Here is a 19,021-nt window from a genome sequence, read left to right as displayed (position 1 = left end):
ACACACACACACACACACACACACACACAGAGTAGTTTAATCCCCCCATCACCTCCACCCCATTCTTATTCTCATTTTTTTCATTATGTAAATCATTCAATCTTTCCATCCTATGCCTGCTCAAGCCCTCTTTCTTTCATCTCTAACTTTCATTCAAACTGGTTTCCTCTGTACATCCCTGCCTCATTCCATCTGTCACATGCCAATGCTATAATCACCTGTGCCCCACTCCTACCCAACCTCCAAGACTCCGCTCTTCCTGTGTGTACTGCTCACACAAGATAGAAATGTGGATTGTGCAACATATACAGCTTCCTCAATAACACAGAAACATATTTACTTGCTGGAACTTAAATAATATGGCATTCAAACTTAATTTTTGTCTAAAACCTTTGTGCATGCATGTATCAGACCAAAGCCATGCTTAAAGCTAATTCAACTTGTATACAATGATGCGTATGTACAATACATCTCCTGCAGGTCACAAGGGATAAAGGCATATTTTAGAGGCCTCTATCTCTCCAGTTCTCCCTAATTCCCAAATACATTCCCCTCCCAGCAGCCCACATCTGCATCCCTCCTGCATTTTCACTTTCTGTGTTGTTTAATCTCTCCATCTCTTCACACACTTCTCCAAATCCTTCTTCCTCTTCATACCATTTTCTTCTTCCCTTGATCTTAATTAACACAGCAATATCCTTTGCCAAGTAAGTTGTAATGAACTCCAAGGGGAAACATACTCATACATCCATATACGTATCCATACACAGATGGCAATGAGCACACACACACAAACGAACACACGAACACACACACACACACACACACACACACACACACACTTTCCCCCACTTTCCCCCACTTTACAAAGTCATATGCAAGCACATATGCACAAAGGTGAGAGCCTTATAGTACAACTTGCATTACACAACCAGTCACAACACAATTGCTCACAAAAAAGATTTTTATTCTTCAATTAGTGTGTTCTTCCATATGATGGAACTGCATTTTAAATGAGAAAAACACAGAGGAGAAAAGCTTTATTTTATCAAATAAATAAATCTAATCTAAAAATCAAATAAATCAGAAACTCAAAATATTCTGTATAGATTATCAGTGTCAAAATAGAACAAGACAAAATATTGTCTACAGCACATAAAGTGCAATTATTTTATATTTACTACTATTATTTTTTCACAAATAAACCTACTCTTTAATCTAGGAGTGAACATGCAGTGCAAAGACACCTTTAACAGTAACACAAAATATGAGGGATTTTTAAGGGCCCGGGGCCACCTTAATCTCAAGAGTGTACTAATTAGAGTAATTTGTGCATAATGATGCTTTAAATTAAGTTCTCTTCTATGGTCCCCCTCTACTGAACTAAAAACTAACAATTTTCATAAATGTACTGGTAATACTTGTTTTTTCCTTTACAATAGGTGTAATTTCCACTGGGGACAGTCCCCCCTACCTTTTAAAATCCTGTTTGTGCGCAGAGGACCCCTGGACCACCAGACCCCCTGTTTTATCCCCCCCACCTCACTTCTCAAACCAAAGTTACACCCTTGCCTGTACATCACTAATAATATCTGTAACTCAACTACATCTTTAAGTTTTAATAATCCTCACTGTATAAATAGTCTGTTGGTGTTTTCTCTTGAATCCACTTCACAAATACTTCTTGCTGCTCATTTTTGTAATATAAATAATGGCTTTATATTGCTCATGTACGTATTGCCCACATCAATATCATCCCTCTTTTCTCTCTTCTAAATTTCAGAGATTTTCTTTTCTGCTCCACTTTGCCTTTGTTTTTCTTGCACACATGCAAATATAATCATACATGCTAATTAATCCAACAAAAAAGGGAATTAACTGTTATTGGACACACATTTCGCATGCATACTTGGATGCACACACACTCATACATACTGACAAACAAAGAAATATATGATATATTTCACACATTGTGAAAAATGTTAATGACTTCAACAAATATGCAGAATCTGCTTTATCATCTTTTTTTCTTCTCAACTGTCCGTACAAATTTCTTACCAAAAATTACACACATTATATATGCAGAATACATTTTCCGTGGCCCATCGTAACAAACACACACAAACGTCAGAAGCTCCATTTGTTTGATTAGATAGCCTTATCAAACACTCAGAGAGGATTCTGGGTAAAGAGGATGGGCGATCGGGAAAGAGAGATACATAAGCATGGGACTGCAACATCCATTCTAAAAAAATGTGGGGGAAAAAGTGTTTTTATGTGGGCTGGCTGTCTAAAGATGTTTTGCCATTGTCTCTCCTAATTAATCTGCATGATGAAAGACAAGGGGAGAGGAACTTTCGACAGCCCCTCTGTTTTTCTCCCAAAGTTCAAACAGCTCAAACAGACATTTCATGCAAAACCTAAATTTTAACCCTTTCTACTACATGACTAACCATCACCCGCACAAAAGCAAACAGTGAATGTTTAAAATCGTAACAGGTTCTTATAGGGATGGAAGAACACACAGTCACACACCCGCTGAAGATGATAGCCTGCAGACCGAATTAAAAGCAGGAGCTTTTCCCACTGCACACATTAACAATAGTGAGAAAGAGGTAGATATGGGTAGGGAGAAGTAGTTAGAGAGGATCAAAAGAGGGGGAGGTTGAAACCTAGTGAAGTGTGCGGGTAAAGAGAGACCTGAGAAAGAGAAGTAGTAAAGAGTATAAATTGAGTGACTGTGGGACAGGTGCACCACTTTATCTTTTCTTTAATATATATATATATATAAATATATTTAGAATTATATTGTGTGTAAAAGAACAATATCTGGCTTTTCTGTGTGTGTATGTGTGTGTGTATTTATGTGTATTCATAGTACATCCCCGTTATCATTTATTCATGGCAGCCATCTCCCTTCCTCTGTGCCCACCAGAGCTTTTACTTCCTACTCTATTCTGTAGTTGACTCACACCCTCCATCCCTTTGCTCTTGCTTTTCCTCACTTTCCTCCCTCATTCCATAAGCCCCTGACTGTATAGTCTCTTCTCCCCCCTCACTCAGCCATGAGCTTGTTGTGGAAGATGCACACCTTGGGTGTCAGGGGAGAACCTACGTGTTTGTACAGTATGTGTGTGTGTGTGTGTGTGTGTGTGTGTGTGTGTGTGTGTGTGTGTGTGTGTGAGAGAGAATTGTAGTATTTGTGTGTTGGGATGTTGGGGCACTGGAGGATGGGAGGGTGGGTAGTTGTCTCTGGTCTCCTTGCCTCATTATGTGGCTCATTAACTCCAGATGTCGGGCCCTATGCAGCTCCACCCCTATTATCCAACTCAACACACACATAGTTATAAGAAGAAAAAACTAAAAGTCTACTCCACTATGACCCGCAGCCGTGGACACTTCAGAGAGATGGTGAGAAAGAGAGCGTTGGCAAATTACAGAAGCATATAACAAGAAAGACAAGAGGGTCTGCCTTGAACACATCAAAAGAGCAAAAAAATTGTCCTCCCTGCGCTTTACTTTAGCTCCTCCATTTTGCAAATGCCCCTCTCCTTTCCTCTCCTCCCTTTCCTGCTCGCTTTTTTTTATTTTCCTCCCTCTCCTCCCGTCTCACCAGCCTATGATCTATTGGTGCATGAAGCGCAGAAGAATACTATAGACGTGAAATGAGTGCTGAGTTGAAGCCTGTGTGTGTGTGTGTGTGTGTGTGTGTGTGTGTGTGTGTGTGTGTGTGTGTGTGTGTGTGTGTGCTGAAGGTGCACACATCTGAATTAAGAATACACCATGATTTTACACCTCCATATAAAAGTACATTATGCGTAAGTACAATCTCTCTTTAGGGTGTTGTCAGCAGTTTGCGATTTTAATGTCACTAAAACTCCTTTGCTCACCTTTTTCTCAATCCCTCTCTCTCTAATCTCTCTTTCTGCACAGTAGACAACCACCTCTCGTCACATCCCTCTGCCCATCTTCTCTCTCTACAACCCAACATTAAATCTTTTCTGTAAAATATGAGCCATATCAATAAATTTGACTTGATTCAACACTATCCCAACCTCTAAATTGTGCTCCCGCTGCCTCTCCCTCATCCCTCTTGGCTCCTTCTATAACTGCTTTCTCTTAACTCCTCTCCAGTGTGGAGCATGATTTCCGACAGCAGGAGGGACGCTTCCAGGGTGTTATGGAGGCCCTGGAGGGGGAGTATGATGTGCCTGCACCCACTCTGACCAAGCCCACGCCAGCCCCTTCCTCCTCCAGCCGTCCCAGCACCAAGGCCCGTGTCAAGAAACTCCGCAAAAAGTGTTTCTGGTGGCTTTAAGATTTGGAAAAACCACAACAACCCTTCTGCCAACATGGCATACATGGGATGATTGTGTTTCAGGAATCAACAGGCCCCAACGTTATGGAATAAAGCATCTCTCCCATGGGTGTGTCGTGTGGGAGTGTTGTGTTTTTAAGTGTCATTAAAATTAGTGGTGGCATTTTCCAAGATCCGTCCATGTAAATGACACTTTTTCCACAGTACTACTCAGTACTCAGACAGATATCAAGAACAGGATCACCATGACCTTCTCTCCGTGGGAAACAAGACTTCAGCAGCTAATTTGTGATTCACTTTTAACTCAAATGAGGATAAGGGTGTCCTAAAATATTTCGGTAGTGGAGAGATGAAGCACTGACACTTTCAACAACAGGCAGGCGTTTTCTTTGTCACTTGGCTGAGCGGAAGTCTAGACAGATGGACAGATGTACGAACGGATTTATCCCCAGATGAATTCACGCAACAGCTGGTAATGAATCCTCACAAAAACTTTGGCTAAATCATAGCCATAAGCAAGGGATCAGAACAATTCTGAAAATCCAAGAAATTTAACAACTAATCGGAATACTATGTTTTTGGATGGCTTGACAGCCTAAAACTGAATGTAGCAACCGCTGAAGAGCTATAAGAGGATACTGTATGAGTGGAAAAGAAGCTGATGAGCTCTCTGAAAGACAAAGAGACATATCAAAGAATGGATATCAGGGTTTTGGAGAGCACAGTGGAGATTGTGTTAAGAATACATTAAGAGACAATGTTATAGGCAACTGATCACAGACTGACAGGTTGTGTCAGATGATAAAAAAATTCTGTCAGCGTTGTCTGACAGAGTGATTGATTCTCTCCTTTATTACCATCCAAAATGGAAGTGTTTTGATGTAAGCTCAATCTTGTTTCAAGGATTTTCAGACAACACACACACACACAAAGATGTGTGCATATAAATACATGCACAAGAAGGCATACACTTACTGGCGCTAACAAACACATGCACACACACATGCAGTATACTCACTGTAACACAATCAAGTACTCCACACACACACACACAAACAGCAAACAAGGGGTAGACCAGTTATTACTGCAGTTATCTACTGGCCTGTATTCATGTTTCAAAGAGTTATCAACTTGCAAAGTCTGAGCTAATAAGTCACCTATAACTTATGTACGAATTACTGTGAAACTAAGTGTGTATGTCTGGAGTTTATCTAAAGTTCACATTGCAGAACTTGTAGAGAGGGATGCTCTGTTGTTGTGGAACATATGGAGAGCCCAACACCAACAGTTTAATGTGATTTAGCAACTACCAACTGTGACTGTCTGCAGTTCCACAGTGAGTACATACAGTAAGTTACCAAGTAGATTAAACAGTTGAAAAGTTATTTCTCCAAAACAAACATCACTTTGTTCACTATAAAATTACCATAGATAATCATTTCCATATGTATAAGATTTTTCTGTAGCATTCAGGCCACACTGCCACTGATCACTGCTTCATTAAGCCACAATAGAGCAATAGAAATCGCTCCTAAAAACACCTGCAAGGCACGTTGTCCCATGAAATTTTGACCAATAAAGCGTCATTGTAAAATCCTAACACATTTAGTAGATGAATACAGTATTTTATACCAAACAACATATGGGCAGACATGTCTTCTATCAGAAGTTAAAACTGAAGAATCTGTACAAATTCTCTATGAGTCTATCCCTGTTGCAAAAACATGTTGCAAACAATTATTTTACACACACAAACACACACCATTCGCACAATGCTTGTAGTTCACAGCAGCTTAGAGGTTAACCATTAATCTCACAAGAACCTTCTTCTGCTGCTTCTAACAAGTTGTCCAATTACAGTCCTGGATGACAACACCATAACAGTGCAATGAGCTCCCACAAATCCTCTCTCTTCCTGATCTTCCTCTTGTGTGTACAATAAAAGTGTGTATTTTAAACAAAAATGTGCAGGTGTTGACATACTTTGTGTTTCAGAATGAAATAAGTGAAAAACAAATGATTCTGCAATGGTTTTATCATGGCAAGTCAGTCATATATGGCGCTTTTGCAAAGTTGCCTTTACTTACGATAAGGGCATGCTCTCGACCCATTGTAATGACTGTCTGGTTGATGATCCTCAGCAGAGAAACCACAATGTCCTGGATATGTTGAAATGTTTCCCCCTGAAAAATAGAGAGAGCAGAGTCAATGAAAGAGAATGTCAGAGAAGGATGGAGAGAAAAAATAGTCAAAGAAACAACAGATTGGAGGAGATCCTCAGGTGTAAACACACACAGATGCATAACAGGATTTGGACCTGTTTATGCAGCATCCACTCAGGCATAACATTTGGTCAGAACTTTTGTCTCTACAAAACTTTGGAGACTCGTCAGGTTTTGTCTGTGTAGCCATTTTCGTGTTTTTTTCTATAAAACTCCCCTCACTGCGAAAACAACAAGTTTGCACACGCAGTCCAAAGCTTCGCTGGGGCTCTGACTGGATGATTGGCAGATCAAATGAAAGAAGAAAGAGAATTGTTTCCTAAAATTTAAAGTCTGTTCACTTCTCAGAAAGTGAGCCACCAGAACATTCAGTTAATCATCCTCAGTGTGTGGACATTTGAACCTCAAAGGCACATGGATGTGGATTTTTTTTGTAAAGACCTGCTTTCCTATTCCTATCTTTCCACTCTCTTTGAAGACACTTTTCTGTCAACTTTCTTTTCCTCCATCTGCACAAAGGCAAATAAGGGGGATGAGAACAGTCTGTGCTCAGATTACGGTTTTCTAGTTAAAATAATCAAATTATTTGTTAGACTTTAAGAACGGCGCATTATGGTTGCACTTGCTGTCTGTTGCCAGGAAGTGATGCATTTTTCTGCCTTTTTTATCTATTAAATACAAACTGTGGATATTACCAACTTTTGCATATCTAAAGAATAACATCAGGCTTAGACAACCAAATTTCTTTGTATATATATATATATATATATATATATATATATATATATACATACACACACATACACACATATATATGTGTGTGTGTGCGTAATGTCAAAAATATTTAAGACATTGTGCGAGCTAATAAGGCAACATAACAAATAAAATTGGTTGATGACCTGTGACGACTAGAAGTTACATTTGCAGTGAACTGGTCAATGGAAGTTGACACAGACTTGCCTGAGGGTAGTAACTCACTAGTGAAGACTCTGACGCATTCAAACACACCTTAGCAATAATGCTGCAGGGTGCATCTGTGTGTGGGTGTGTGTGTGTGTGCTTGCTTGATGGCAGATGATTTGAATGGCCAGATGATAGTCAAGTAGGCAAGAGTAACCACATTAAAAGGCACTGACTCACAGCAACAGCACGCAAAAAAGATAAACAACTTTGTTTATGATGACACATACAAGTGTGTGTGTATGTGTGTCATCTTGCATACCATTTCCGAACTTAAAACGCACACAGGCACGCATGCAGGCACGCAGGCACACAGGCAGGCACGCACGCAGGCACGCACGCAGGCACGCAGACAGGCACGCAGGCACGCCTAAATAAGCCCAAATCTTTCTGGCTGACTGCAGGTATGTTTGTCTCCTGGAAAACGTTTCTTAGACAGTCTTCTCAGAACAGGATGACAAAAGATCTAGCATTATGCTCTTCATCTCACCTACAAAGACACATGCAAGTTGAAACTCATTTATTCCAACCTGTAGCCAGACTGGTTTATCATCTGTACTGGAAACATGATGTGAAAAAGAAAAAGGGAAAACATTGTTTTGGGGGTAAGGGAATGAAAAAAGCGAGAGAGCCTTGGTGAGCCATGTGTTTCTGTCTCTCTCTGTTAACATCCTCCCTTCATCACACACACACACACACACACACACACACACACACACACACACACACACACACACACACACACACACACACACACACACACACACACACACACACCCGCATACACACAAAAGTTACTTATAAATTCAACACAAACTCTCCCACAGACAAGAGCATCTGTCTCCTGCATCGTCTCGACTTCCATCTCTTTCTCTTTCTGCATCTCTCTCTTTAGGTTGGAGACATCTGTGGTGTGGCAATTTAATCAGGTACCACCCAGAACGAGGAAGAGAGAGATGAAGAGATGGGTGGAAAACAAAAAGAGAGAAGATGAAGAAAAAAAGAGTTGGAGGGTGACATCATCCTCCTCTACGTCTGTTATTTTTGTTCCATCTGTTTTCTTTCTCTTCCATTCCGTCATCTTTTCAGCTCCCTGCATTGTTTTCTTGTTAAATCCCTCCCCCTCATTTTCTATAAAACAAACCTTTTAACCTCCATTTGTATAGCTGTTAACTCTCTGTCTTGCTCCTCCATTTACTATTCTCATCCTCCCTGCATGGCCATTAGCAGTTTTCCTTTCTCTAGCCTTTTTTTTGCTCTTGTCCCCCTGAGAATGTTGCGGTCAAGCTTCTTATTAAACTATTCCATATGCGGTTGAGCAACACGCATACACTAGTATAGTTCCTTTTCAGCTCCAGACCCAACCCAAAATTACAAAAGTCATCACACCACATGTTGCCATGATATCTACATTTATAAACTACTGATAAAGAACATAACAAACCATGACTTTAAAATTCATTTGAAATGTATTGCATTTACCTCTCCACATAAACACATTAAACACATTTCCCCTGCATTTCAACAGGCTTTAGTGAATGTTTGTAACGTCTAACTTTGTATTTTCCTTAGATCATGCACGCAATCAAGAGTGAGGGAATCACAGTAGTCAAAACTTCAATACTTACCATCCAATCTGCCTCCATAGTATCTATGGAGGCAGATTGGCATATATAGTATCTATAGTATCTAATTACCAAAAAATGCCTTGTTATTGAAAACCAAATTTCAATACCTAAATCTTAGCAGCGTCAGAGAGCCAATAAGTATGCAGCATGCTTGCACCAAGATCTTATGATGCTTGTGATTGGCTGTCTATTTATCGTAGAAGCATGCAGGAAAGACACTACGTTAGAGGGCAGATAGGGGGCTTGTGTGTGTGTGTGTGTGTGTGTGTGTGTGTGTGTGTGTGTGTGTGTGTGTGTGTGTGTGTGTGTGTGTGTTGTTGTGTAAAAAAAGATTTGTACCGTAATGTGTAATTTTGTCAAAATTGATTTTAAAAATAGGTATTGAAAAAAGTATAATTTAGGAACCTGTATCAAATTTAAGATATTGATACCTAACATTTTTGAACCCAATTCCCAGCAGATTGGCGACCCAATAAAAACAGGTCCGCAACCCAATATGGGTACTGACCCTAACTTTAGGAAAGACTGCACCAGATCATGTAAGTAAATGTTTGTTTTGTGTGTGTGTGTGTGTGTGTGTGTGTGTTTTCTTTGACTGCATTTGTGTGTGTACTAGAATAGAAATCCAGCCATCCAGTGAGTGTGTGTGTTTTTGTACTTTGATTCTTTAATCTGGAGTCTGACACTTATGTGTCAATAGCAGACTTATACCCTATTTAGTTTGCTAGAAAACCTCCAAGGGACTGTATGTCATTGGTTTTGTAGTCTGAACATCACTGTGTTCGTACCTGTCATGTCCTTTTGCCACCACCTGTTACGTTTTTTTTATACCTCAACTGACAAAAATTCATCTCATCATATTCACTCCACATAATTCATTACTCCTCTCTCTTCTCTCACTGCCTCTCCTCTTGGTTCATGCTTCATTAGTGATATCCAAACAAATTGGGCTGAAAAAAGCCACACCTTTACTTCAAACACTCAGCAGGTTGTCAACAACTTGCAGAAGCAATTAAAAAGCCCTCAGCTGGATATCATATTGTTGATGTATTTGTTTTGTGTATGTGTGTGCATGTGTGCGGGTATTAAATGGTGTTTAGTTAGTTAACTCGATTTTGTTCCAACAGACTAACATGTAACAACACACGTGAAAAAAAAATCAATTAGATTCTAATTGGCCAAGGCCTGCTTCATTTCACGACTGCATAACTGAAGACAAAACCGGGTAAGGCTATTTACTTTACTCTTTTGGAGACAAGTTGCATTGGGGGTGGCACAGAGCTCAGGAGTAGTTCATTTCATCCAGTGATGCTGAAAGAAGAAATGTTTTAAAATTCATCGGCTTTTACCTTTACACATTTTCCTGCGTTGTAAGAAGGTAGCATTGGGACGTGTCAGAGAAAATTGTGCTTGACAGTTCAGTCGCTTTGCTGATTTCTCTGCCTCAACAGCAAGCTTCTTATTTTATTATCTTGGTTGGTGGTTTATAATTTTATATAAAATGACCACTTAAGTTTGGATTTTGTTTCCCACTGGCATTTAATAACATATGTGAAAACTGCAACCGTCCAACCATACATCTTCTACAGTATGGTAAACTAGAGATGATTGGGATTGCTGTGTGCATACTGGGTAAAACTACACAGAAAACCTCCAAATTAAATGAGGTGACAATGAAGAGAGAGACAGAAATTAGAACTGGTCTCAGACAAGCCAATTGGCAGTTTGTCATACTGTCTGTAACAACATGGACCAACTTGTCATAAACTAAATACTATCAACATTACACCAACAATGATACCCAAACCATATCCAAAAGTGGTCCATCAGATCTCAATAAGTTCTCAGTGCATATTGGATGTGTTTACCGCTGTCTACTTTGAAACAGTCACCCAGACATTGCCATTATGTGCCTGCAAAATTGCTGTGCGTCTCACCACATTGTCCCTGCTGAGGACCTCCAGAATGTTGTTGAGCAGCTCCAGACTATTTCTCCTCTCATCATGAGGCCCGTCAGCCATACTGGCCAGTGCCCCGCTCAGCTCCCGCAGCATCATGGGTAACAACACATCACGGCACTCTGTGAAGATACAAAACCACAGATGGTTAAAGATGACTGGGAGTTTAATAAGCAATACAGCAAGTCTGTGAGAAAAATTGGAAAGCATGAGACAATGTTTGCAAGAGTGATGTTTTTATTTACTGCATCCTAAAGAAGAAATTCAGTCGTTACCCCAGACCGCACAACGGAGTGATATCCATCAAGTGTCTATATACAGTTCCTTGCATGCCTGCTGCTCTGTCAGCCACACAGAGCACTCATCAATCACCATGGCCTAATGTTTTTTCTCTGCCATCTCTTTGGTGGATCCTAATCTTTAGTTAATTCACGTTACTTTGATCACATGTGCAATACTTCATTAGTAAAACATTATGTCAGAGTCAAGAAAACTACAGTGAAAAAACAATGTTGTTAATGGTAAGATCTCCATAGTTACATCTTCTGTATATGGAGGCATCTATTATTTTTATAATACTCAGACCTCACACCTCACCGCTCCATAAATCCTTTATGGATGTTATATGGTTACAGTCTTGTCTGGGGATCGTCCAAACTCATTTTTGGAATTACAGGAAATCACAGAAGCACTAAAGAAGCGAAAGTACTGTAGGGGAAAGTGAAGTTAAAGTAGACCTGAGTATTACTGAGTTACTGAGTAAATAGTTACTATGGCACATGGTGACAATCGTTGTTGTTTGATGTCATTGGGAAGATCCTACTTTGAAAAACAAACAAATAGAACCAATATAAACTCAACCACTGTTCTGACATTTTCTATATGTATAAAACTAAAATGTAGGGGGAAAAAGTCAAATATGACTCAGCAGTTCAACTGAATGACTAAGCTCTTAGTTAAAGAGTCACACCAGCTTTTTCCAAAGTATAACATAAACTGTCTGACAGGCTGTCCCACAATATTCTTAATGCAACATCCTTGCTCTCAGCAAGTTCATGCAGGACTCAAATCTTCTATCTGCTTAGCAAAATGGTTGGCGTTTCCTTTAAAACTTCTTTTCTTGAATTTATTGAGAATTTGTTGACACAAATCTAGGCTTCCAAAACAAACACTGACAAGAATTACAATTTGACTAGGCACGCTCTGACAGATAATTCTAATTATTGATTTTCAAGTTCAACCATCCAACTAAACTTATCATTTGATATTGTTTAGATTATGTTTTAAGTCAAAAAAATCAAAACTGTCCACATTACATTTATCTCCACATAAATTCTTAAAAAAGCATGTAATGTTAATGTTAGCTGGCAGACATAGCTTGCATGAGCAACTTGATTGTCAAATTGGTTCCCTTCACACAATTTGGCCAAAGTGTGTTTGGATCATGGATGTAGTTTGCAGGTCAAATGAATGACCTCAAAGCCATTATAAATCTTTAGCTGTCAATATGACTGATTTACTATGCAGTTACAAATATGTATAATGTAGATAGAAAAACTGTGATTGTAGTGTAACTGACCATTCTTTCTTTTTCCACTTGTCTGCCTTGACCTCTTCCTTTGTCTTATTCTTTCTTCATCTTCCTCCCAACCCATCCAACCCCTCCCTGTCTTGTAGCCGCAGGTAGACAGAGCTCATTAAAAGCTCATTTGGGCTGATGCTCGTTAGTTTCATTATTAACTGAGCCAAGCCTATACGCCTGCTGAGCGGACCATCATCACAACACTCACTCTATCACCCAAACATGCATAGAGGAAGGGGGGGATAAGAGAGACAGAGGGGGGAAATGCGTGAGTTATTGAACGCTCACAATAACTCAGAGCAATGGAGGGAGAAGACGAAGGAGGGGCCTGGACAGGTAAAGGAAATCCAACGTGAGCAGAAGGATGTTTAAAGCTATAGTGTGTAGTTTCTGTCGCCCCCATGAGGAATTCTAACTAATGACAACAAAACTGCAGTTGCATACACATTATACAAGCCTTTTGTGATCGCGCAACACCCCCACCCGTCCTCCATATAGTTGCTAGTGGCCAAGGGGGACACGCAGGATTAGAAAACATTACAGACTCTTCAGAAGAAGTAACTATCATCAGTTGAGCGTTTGCACGCGTAAGTCGCCGACCGACATAATCTTCTGAACATTTGAACCTCTGTGTGGAGCTGGTAGACTTAGCTTTGTAGCAATGCATTTGGCAAGGGCTTGAATGTAACGGACGTTAATTAATATAAAGAAGTTACACACTAAAGCTTTAGGTAAGTAACTGAGAGACTAAACAAAAATATCTCAGTGGCATGCTATCATTAATTTGTAAATATATTTACCATAATGTAAAACTTGAAATAAAGATTTCCCTTTGTCAGAAAACGAACATGAAACAAGGAGGCTTCCTAGTCTGTGGGATGGTGTTTTAAAAGCTGCCAGCTTTGTATTTGAGTGAAAACCCTACTTAATCTGTTTAATCCATCGAACCAGAAACTCATCATCCTTTGTATTTCATATAGAAAAAACAATGAGCTATGTTTTATAGCGGTATTTTTGTGTGTGCAAGAATTAATCTATCTTCCGGGGGATGGATGTACCATTAAGCCTGAGGAGAACTCCATTCCCTGTTTAAATGACCCCAAAGCCAACTAAACCTTTATTTCTATTGATCAAAGCAATAAACATAGCTGGTACTTCTAGGCGCAACATGTTCAGGGGAGAAAACATGACATAGAGAGCAGGTGGGAAGATTGGTCTAAAAAAAAAAATAGAACACATAAAAAAGGGGAATTCTGCAGCAAATACTAGTTTTATTACCATTACAATTTATCCTGTTGCTTGATACGTCACGTGTTTTTTTTTGTTTTTACTCTGTCAGAAGGAAGGCGTAATCAAACCATAACCACAATATAGCGATCTTTGAGATCTATGCCCTGAACCCTGACCCTATGTGAATGTGTAGCAAGATTGAAGAATACAGTTACTGAATTTATCAATTAGAAATGTACATGTACATGAGTGTACACAAATAGTTTACAGGCATCTAGCTTTTCTGTCATTTTACATTTATAGGTGAGACAAGAACATGTGGTCTAACACAACAAGGTGCCGTTTCTTCGTAGATAAACAAGGTTGTAAAAATGAGTGAGACATAAAAAGTGATAGAGTGATAGAAAAGATATTGAAATTTAATTTCCTATTTCACTGTGCTTATTTTCTAGCTTTTTATTGTATAACACATCAAGCAACAGTGTTGCAGCAGGCATACTCAGAATATACATACTGCACTATACAGAATTATACAATTTCATTGTCTACCCACAATGAGTGACACAATCCGCTCGAATCGGGGTGAACTTTCAAAGGAGTGTGCTGACACGGGAAGATTATATATTTTCACCAATTTGAATGGCGATGGAAAAACAACCAGTCTCGTGCTTTTTGAATACTCGCTATGTAACCTGTGCTCTCCTGGGAGACTTTGTATTCAGGGTAAAACACCTTTAGTTCAGTCAGCAGTTGCTTCTCTTCTTGAAATTCAGAAAACTTTTAGAAAACCATGAGCACCCTAATAACTTGCTCACATACAGCATCCTACTTTGACGGATCTCTCGTGGTGTGAATTGTCTGTTTTGATTTTACCTTTTTACTTTAAGTTTCCTTTCCCTTTTTAAAATGTCCCTGTAGTTCCTGGATATGAGCATAGAAAATTATGAAGTATGGGCTGCCTTAGTAATGCTCTTCCAGACTCTTTGGCTGATCTTCAGTCACCAATGTGGAACAGTGCCTTTAACTTTGCAGGCATTTCTCTGCACCTTGCCGTGGAATAACATCAGGAATGTTAATATCTGCTGCTTCAGCCTGAATGGCCGCTTTCTCAGTGACTTCTTTGAACTGCACTTTGGTCCTCAGGGCTTTCAGTCATGTAAGAACACCAATGGTACAATGGCGTGCAGCTCCCAGGGTCTTGGTCTTTCTTTAGGAAGGTAATTGAAATGATTGCTATTTCAAGGAACACTTGCTCAATGGGACTGCACTGTTACTGACAACACACTCCAACCTCTGTGAAGAAATGTGTGTTTGTACCATCTGAGGCATATGCAAAAAAAAAATCCTTGCACAGTAATAAGTAAGTTGTCTTCCTTTTAAAAATAAACAATGCCTCCACATAGCGGATCATCAGTGGTCCAATCAAACATGATGGATGCCTCCTGCATTTCTTCTTAGATTGTTTTATAATGGATAATGCAACAGCACATACTGCGAGTAGAGGCACCTGAGGTCATTTCAGTGATTTTATTTCTTGAGTGAGGCAAAATAAACCGTAAAAGTATTAAAATATTGCCTGTTTACTACAGATAGAAAGAACAATTTTTATCAGTGAAAGGCTCGAGGAACTTTCTCTTTTCCTGTGAAAAGCAGTTGCTTGCTGACAACATGCAATTAATGGCCTGGTATATCTGTTGGGTCCATAAATGCAAAAATCTTGCAAATGTAGCTTCACCTTAGAATCTGCCACTTCTGCCAGCACATCCTCCTCTAATTTCTCCTGGTGGCTGTCTTACCCTCTTGTGTGTGTCTGACTTTTTTGTGTTCCCTGGTTCTCTATGCCTACTATAATCTTAGTTTTTTTCCATCTTGTTTTGGTGTCTCTGCTGACCCCTTAACATGTCCTTTCACACCTTTCCTCTTGATTCCCATTTTTTGTCTTTTTGTTCTGTCCATCATAAATCTGCTTCTCCTACTCAGCATTTCACCACAAACTTTCAATAATGTATCCATAATGAAACCCATGAACTGAGGCGACTGATCATCAGTTTTGGTGCTGCCCGTCTTCTTAGTGAGTATCGAATGGTACTTCATGTGCCATGTGCTCTACATCTTCCCTGGCTTGAGCTTCTTAGACAACACTTATGTTTGGGCTCTGTACAAATCCCACTTTCTTCCCTTGGATTGGTAGTGACTAACCCCAGTCATGGCCCTAATCCTATAACCTTAAAGCATTTTTGCAGTGGTCTGTTTGGTGAAACTCGCTAGCGGCTGCTTTGTAACAAAGTAGCGGAAAAAGAGACACTGCCTCATCCCAACTAGGGATGAGAGGGGGGTAGGGGCAGGGGAGATGAAGGCACCAGGGAAAAATGGAGAAAAAATGTATTTTTACTGATGCATCTTTCTTCAGTTGTTGCCTTTTACTCACATTTGAAGAGGTTTAATATTACATATGAAATAAAAAAAATGAAAAAACAGAAAATTGTAGTGGAAAAGTTGCAACCTGATACACTCTTGCGACTAGAAGAAACATTGCTAAAACCACCAATGGTTTCAGTTTTATATGCAAACCTGTGTATTGATGTTCCACTAGCCTGTGTGATTTAGTTGCATGTTAACGCAGTGCAACAATGGAGTAAATCCATTCAGCCATGCTGTGGAAGAAAGCTTTGCCAACAGGCACTAACAGGCGAATTGAATTCAATGCCTTTGGGCAAACATTGGGGGTGCATTTTAACTTCTTCTCATCTAGCTTTCACCGTGTGTAGATAAACACACTTGTTCAAAGAAACAGAAATACACACAGGTGCTGACGCACAACTCCCAACATGTTCAGAACACCCACCAGCAGAGCTTCAAGTAGTATCTATATTCAAAAGGAAACGTCTTTTTATTCTAGCTTTAATCTTAGCCTTTTAATATTAATACCAATGTGTGCCTGTGTGTCCAAGTGTCAATTGTCCTTTTTGTGTCTGATTTGGTGCTTCACCGCTAGTTGGAATCTCTTTGTGCCTGTGTGAGCATGTGGTTATGTGTTTGGGTTACCAAGTTTGTGTGAGCAGACAGCAGCCAGTGTTGGCAGGCCACCACACAGAGAGCAGCTTTGATGGCTCAGCAGCCAGCTCATCCCTTTTCTGTTCCATATTTTTTTCCATTTGACATCCAAACACAATAAACTATAGCACATGATAATGAGATGCAATATCAGTTTCTAAGAGGCATGTAAATCTGAGTTGTCTTCTTCTTTCTCTCCATCCCTGGCTCTCTCCCTCCCTTTGGTTGTCATCACTTGCTTTCAGGAAGATAGAGTGATAGAAAAGATGATAATGAGGAGGTTTAGAGATGCAACAACAAGTAAATCTTGTGAGCTGAGAGGGGCTGGGACCAAGCCAACTGTCAACGCACTTGATGACTAAATGTCTCTCTCAGCAGGTTTTTCATCTCTCCGTGTCACTGTGGGTGTCTCCTCTCATCCACTCTGCCTCCATCCCTCATTTGTCTTCCTCCCTCCTTCCTCACTTTTACCCTTGCTCCATCTTTAAACCCTTTTGGAAATTTTAAGCCCTACAATTACTCTGTTCATATTTAGGTTGTGGCTGTCTGTCCACACTTTGCAATTATGCCTAAAAGTGCATTTTTACTGTGACTTTTGCTATGATGCTGATGGCATCTGGCACAGAACAAATGTTATCAGCAAAAGCAAAGTAAACACAATCACAGTAGAGGGTGCTGTCTTGCGTAAAATAGCTTTTCCTCATGTTTTCTTCTATAAACACACACAAAACAAGATTAGAGGTTACTATAACAAGACCAACATAGACGTACAACCCTATGTACACAGTATGTTGATAGAGTATTTGTTCATTTGTCCAGACAAAACCTAGCACGTGTGACATGTTTACCACTAAAACAAGGATAATAGGTACTATATTCTGCTGATACTGATCTGATAATCCCTTAAGCCTTGCATCAAGATGCAGCTTTTATTTATTTTACCCTGTGTTTCAAACAGCATGCAAATTATCTTTCCACCTTTCTTAGTCACAGACTATGAGTCACCCTCTAATTGCCACCCCTCGCCCCTAACTTCCTCCCCTTCTCCACCTTCAATATGACTTTTAAATGGATTGACCAATTAGTGTTTTGGTAGCATCAGATGATACAAAGTTTTTGATTAATTTAACCAAGGCAGGTCAATGGTAGATGAATGCTTTGCTGTAAACCATTTCACTGCTTTGATTGATGGGCAGACTAATTCTCTGTGTCCCCTAATAGGAGAGTAATATAACAAAAAACTGCTGGCTCTTGTTAAGCCTATAACTGATTTCAGTTTTTAAGACTAGCTTTGTTTTTGTTTGACTGGATAATAGGGTGAGCAATATTGTGATACCTAAGTCAAATCTGTAAATTGTATTTATAATATCTCCAATTTACTGAAGTGTTGAAACCATTTGTTGTAATATCTTCAATTCACTTCAACTATTATTGGTGCTGCTGGATAATGACCCAGCCTCCCATAAGAAATCGTTAAACTTTAATCAGTTCAAGAAATGTTATTTTGCTGTAACCTGAGAAACATAACAGAAAGCTTAACTGTGCAGTGCAGTGCAGTGCAGTAAGTTGGCTATTGACAGGACACTAAGCTGTTCTGTCAGGTTTCTCCAGTCTCTGGTTAACAACAAACCACTCACACATCTGTACCAAATTAATTAATGGCTAAGTATGTTGATACACTGACTGTTGTGTCCCTCTACTGTCCTTATCTACATTGGGTTGCTGTTGAGATTAATCCACAGACACAATCGTGGACCAGAATATAAATGAGACGGAGGGAGAGTGTGAGACAGAGGCATTTCCCAAAATGATTAAACTGCATTCACTTTGCTCCATTAGCCTCATCCATCCCTCTTTTCTTCAAGCGTTTCATCCACAACCTCCCAAACTGCAGTCTCGGCAGACTCTTAATGAATGGCAGATACTACCTCCGTCTCTCTCATTAAACCTCTGGAACCAACAGCTCTACAGTAAGCACAGCTATTTTGGGTCAGTCTGTACAACAACAGTCAAAAATAATTTGTGGAAGGTTGCTCTTCTGCTGTGAAACAAACACACACACACACACA

At 39.7% G+C, this 19,021-nt stretch overlaps 2 protein-coding genes across 2 annotated transcripts in view; one reads left to right on the top strand and one right to left on the bottom strand.

Moving 5' to 3' along the window:
- The window catches only part of insyn2b (inhibitory synaptic factor family member 2B), a 21,906-nt gene extending 16,419 nt beyond the window's left edge, over nucleotides 1-5,487 (top strand). The window contains 1 exon segment of the mRNA XM_032528000.1: nucleotides 4,135-5,487. Within this exon segment, the coding sequence (XP_032383891.1) occupies nucleotides 4,135-4,318 (184 nt within the window). The 3' untranslated portion in view covers nucleotides 4,319-5,487.
- The window catches only part of dock2 (dedicator of cytokinesis 2), a 130,433-nt gene that overhangs the window by 42,019 nt on the left and 69,393 nt on the right, over nucleotides 1-19,021 (bottom strand). The window contains 2 exon segments of the mRNA XM_032527996.1: nucleotides 6,406-6,501; nucleotides 11,066-11,208. Coding sequence (XP_032383887.1) covers nucleotides 6,406-6,501; nucleotides 11,066-11,208 — 239 coding nt within the window.

Source organism: Etheostoma spectabile, chromosome 10 (assembly GCF_008692095.1).
Source record: "Etheostoma spectabile isolate EspeVRDwgs_2016 chromosome 10, UIUC_Espe_1.0, whole genome shotgun sequence".
Classification (NCBI taxonomy): domain Eukaryota; kingdom Metazoa; phylum Chordata; class Actinopteri; order Perciformes; family Percidae; genus Etheostoma; species Etheostoma spectabile.
Note: the sequence above shows the minus strand (reverse complement) of the source record. Positions and strands in the feature narration are given on the sequence as shown.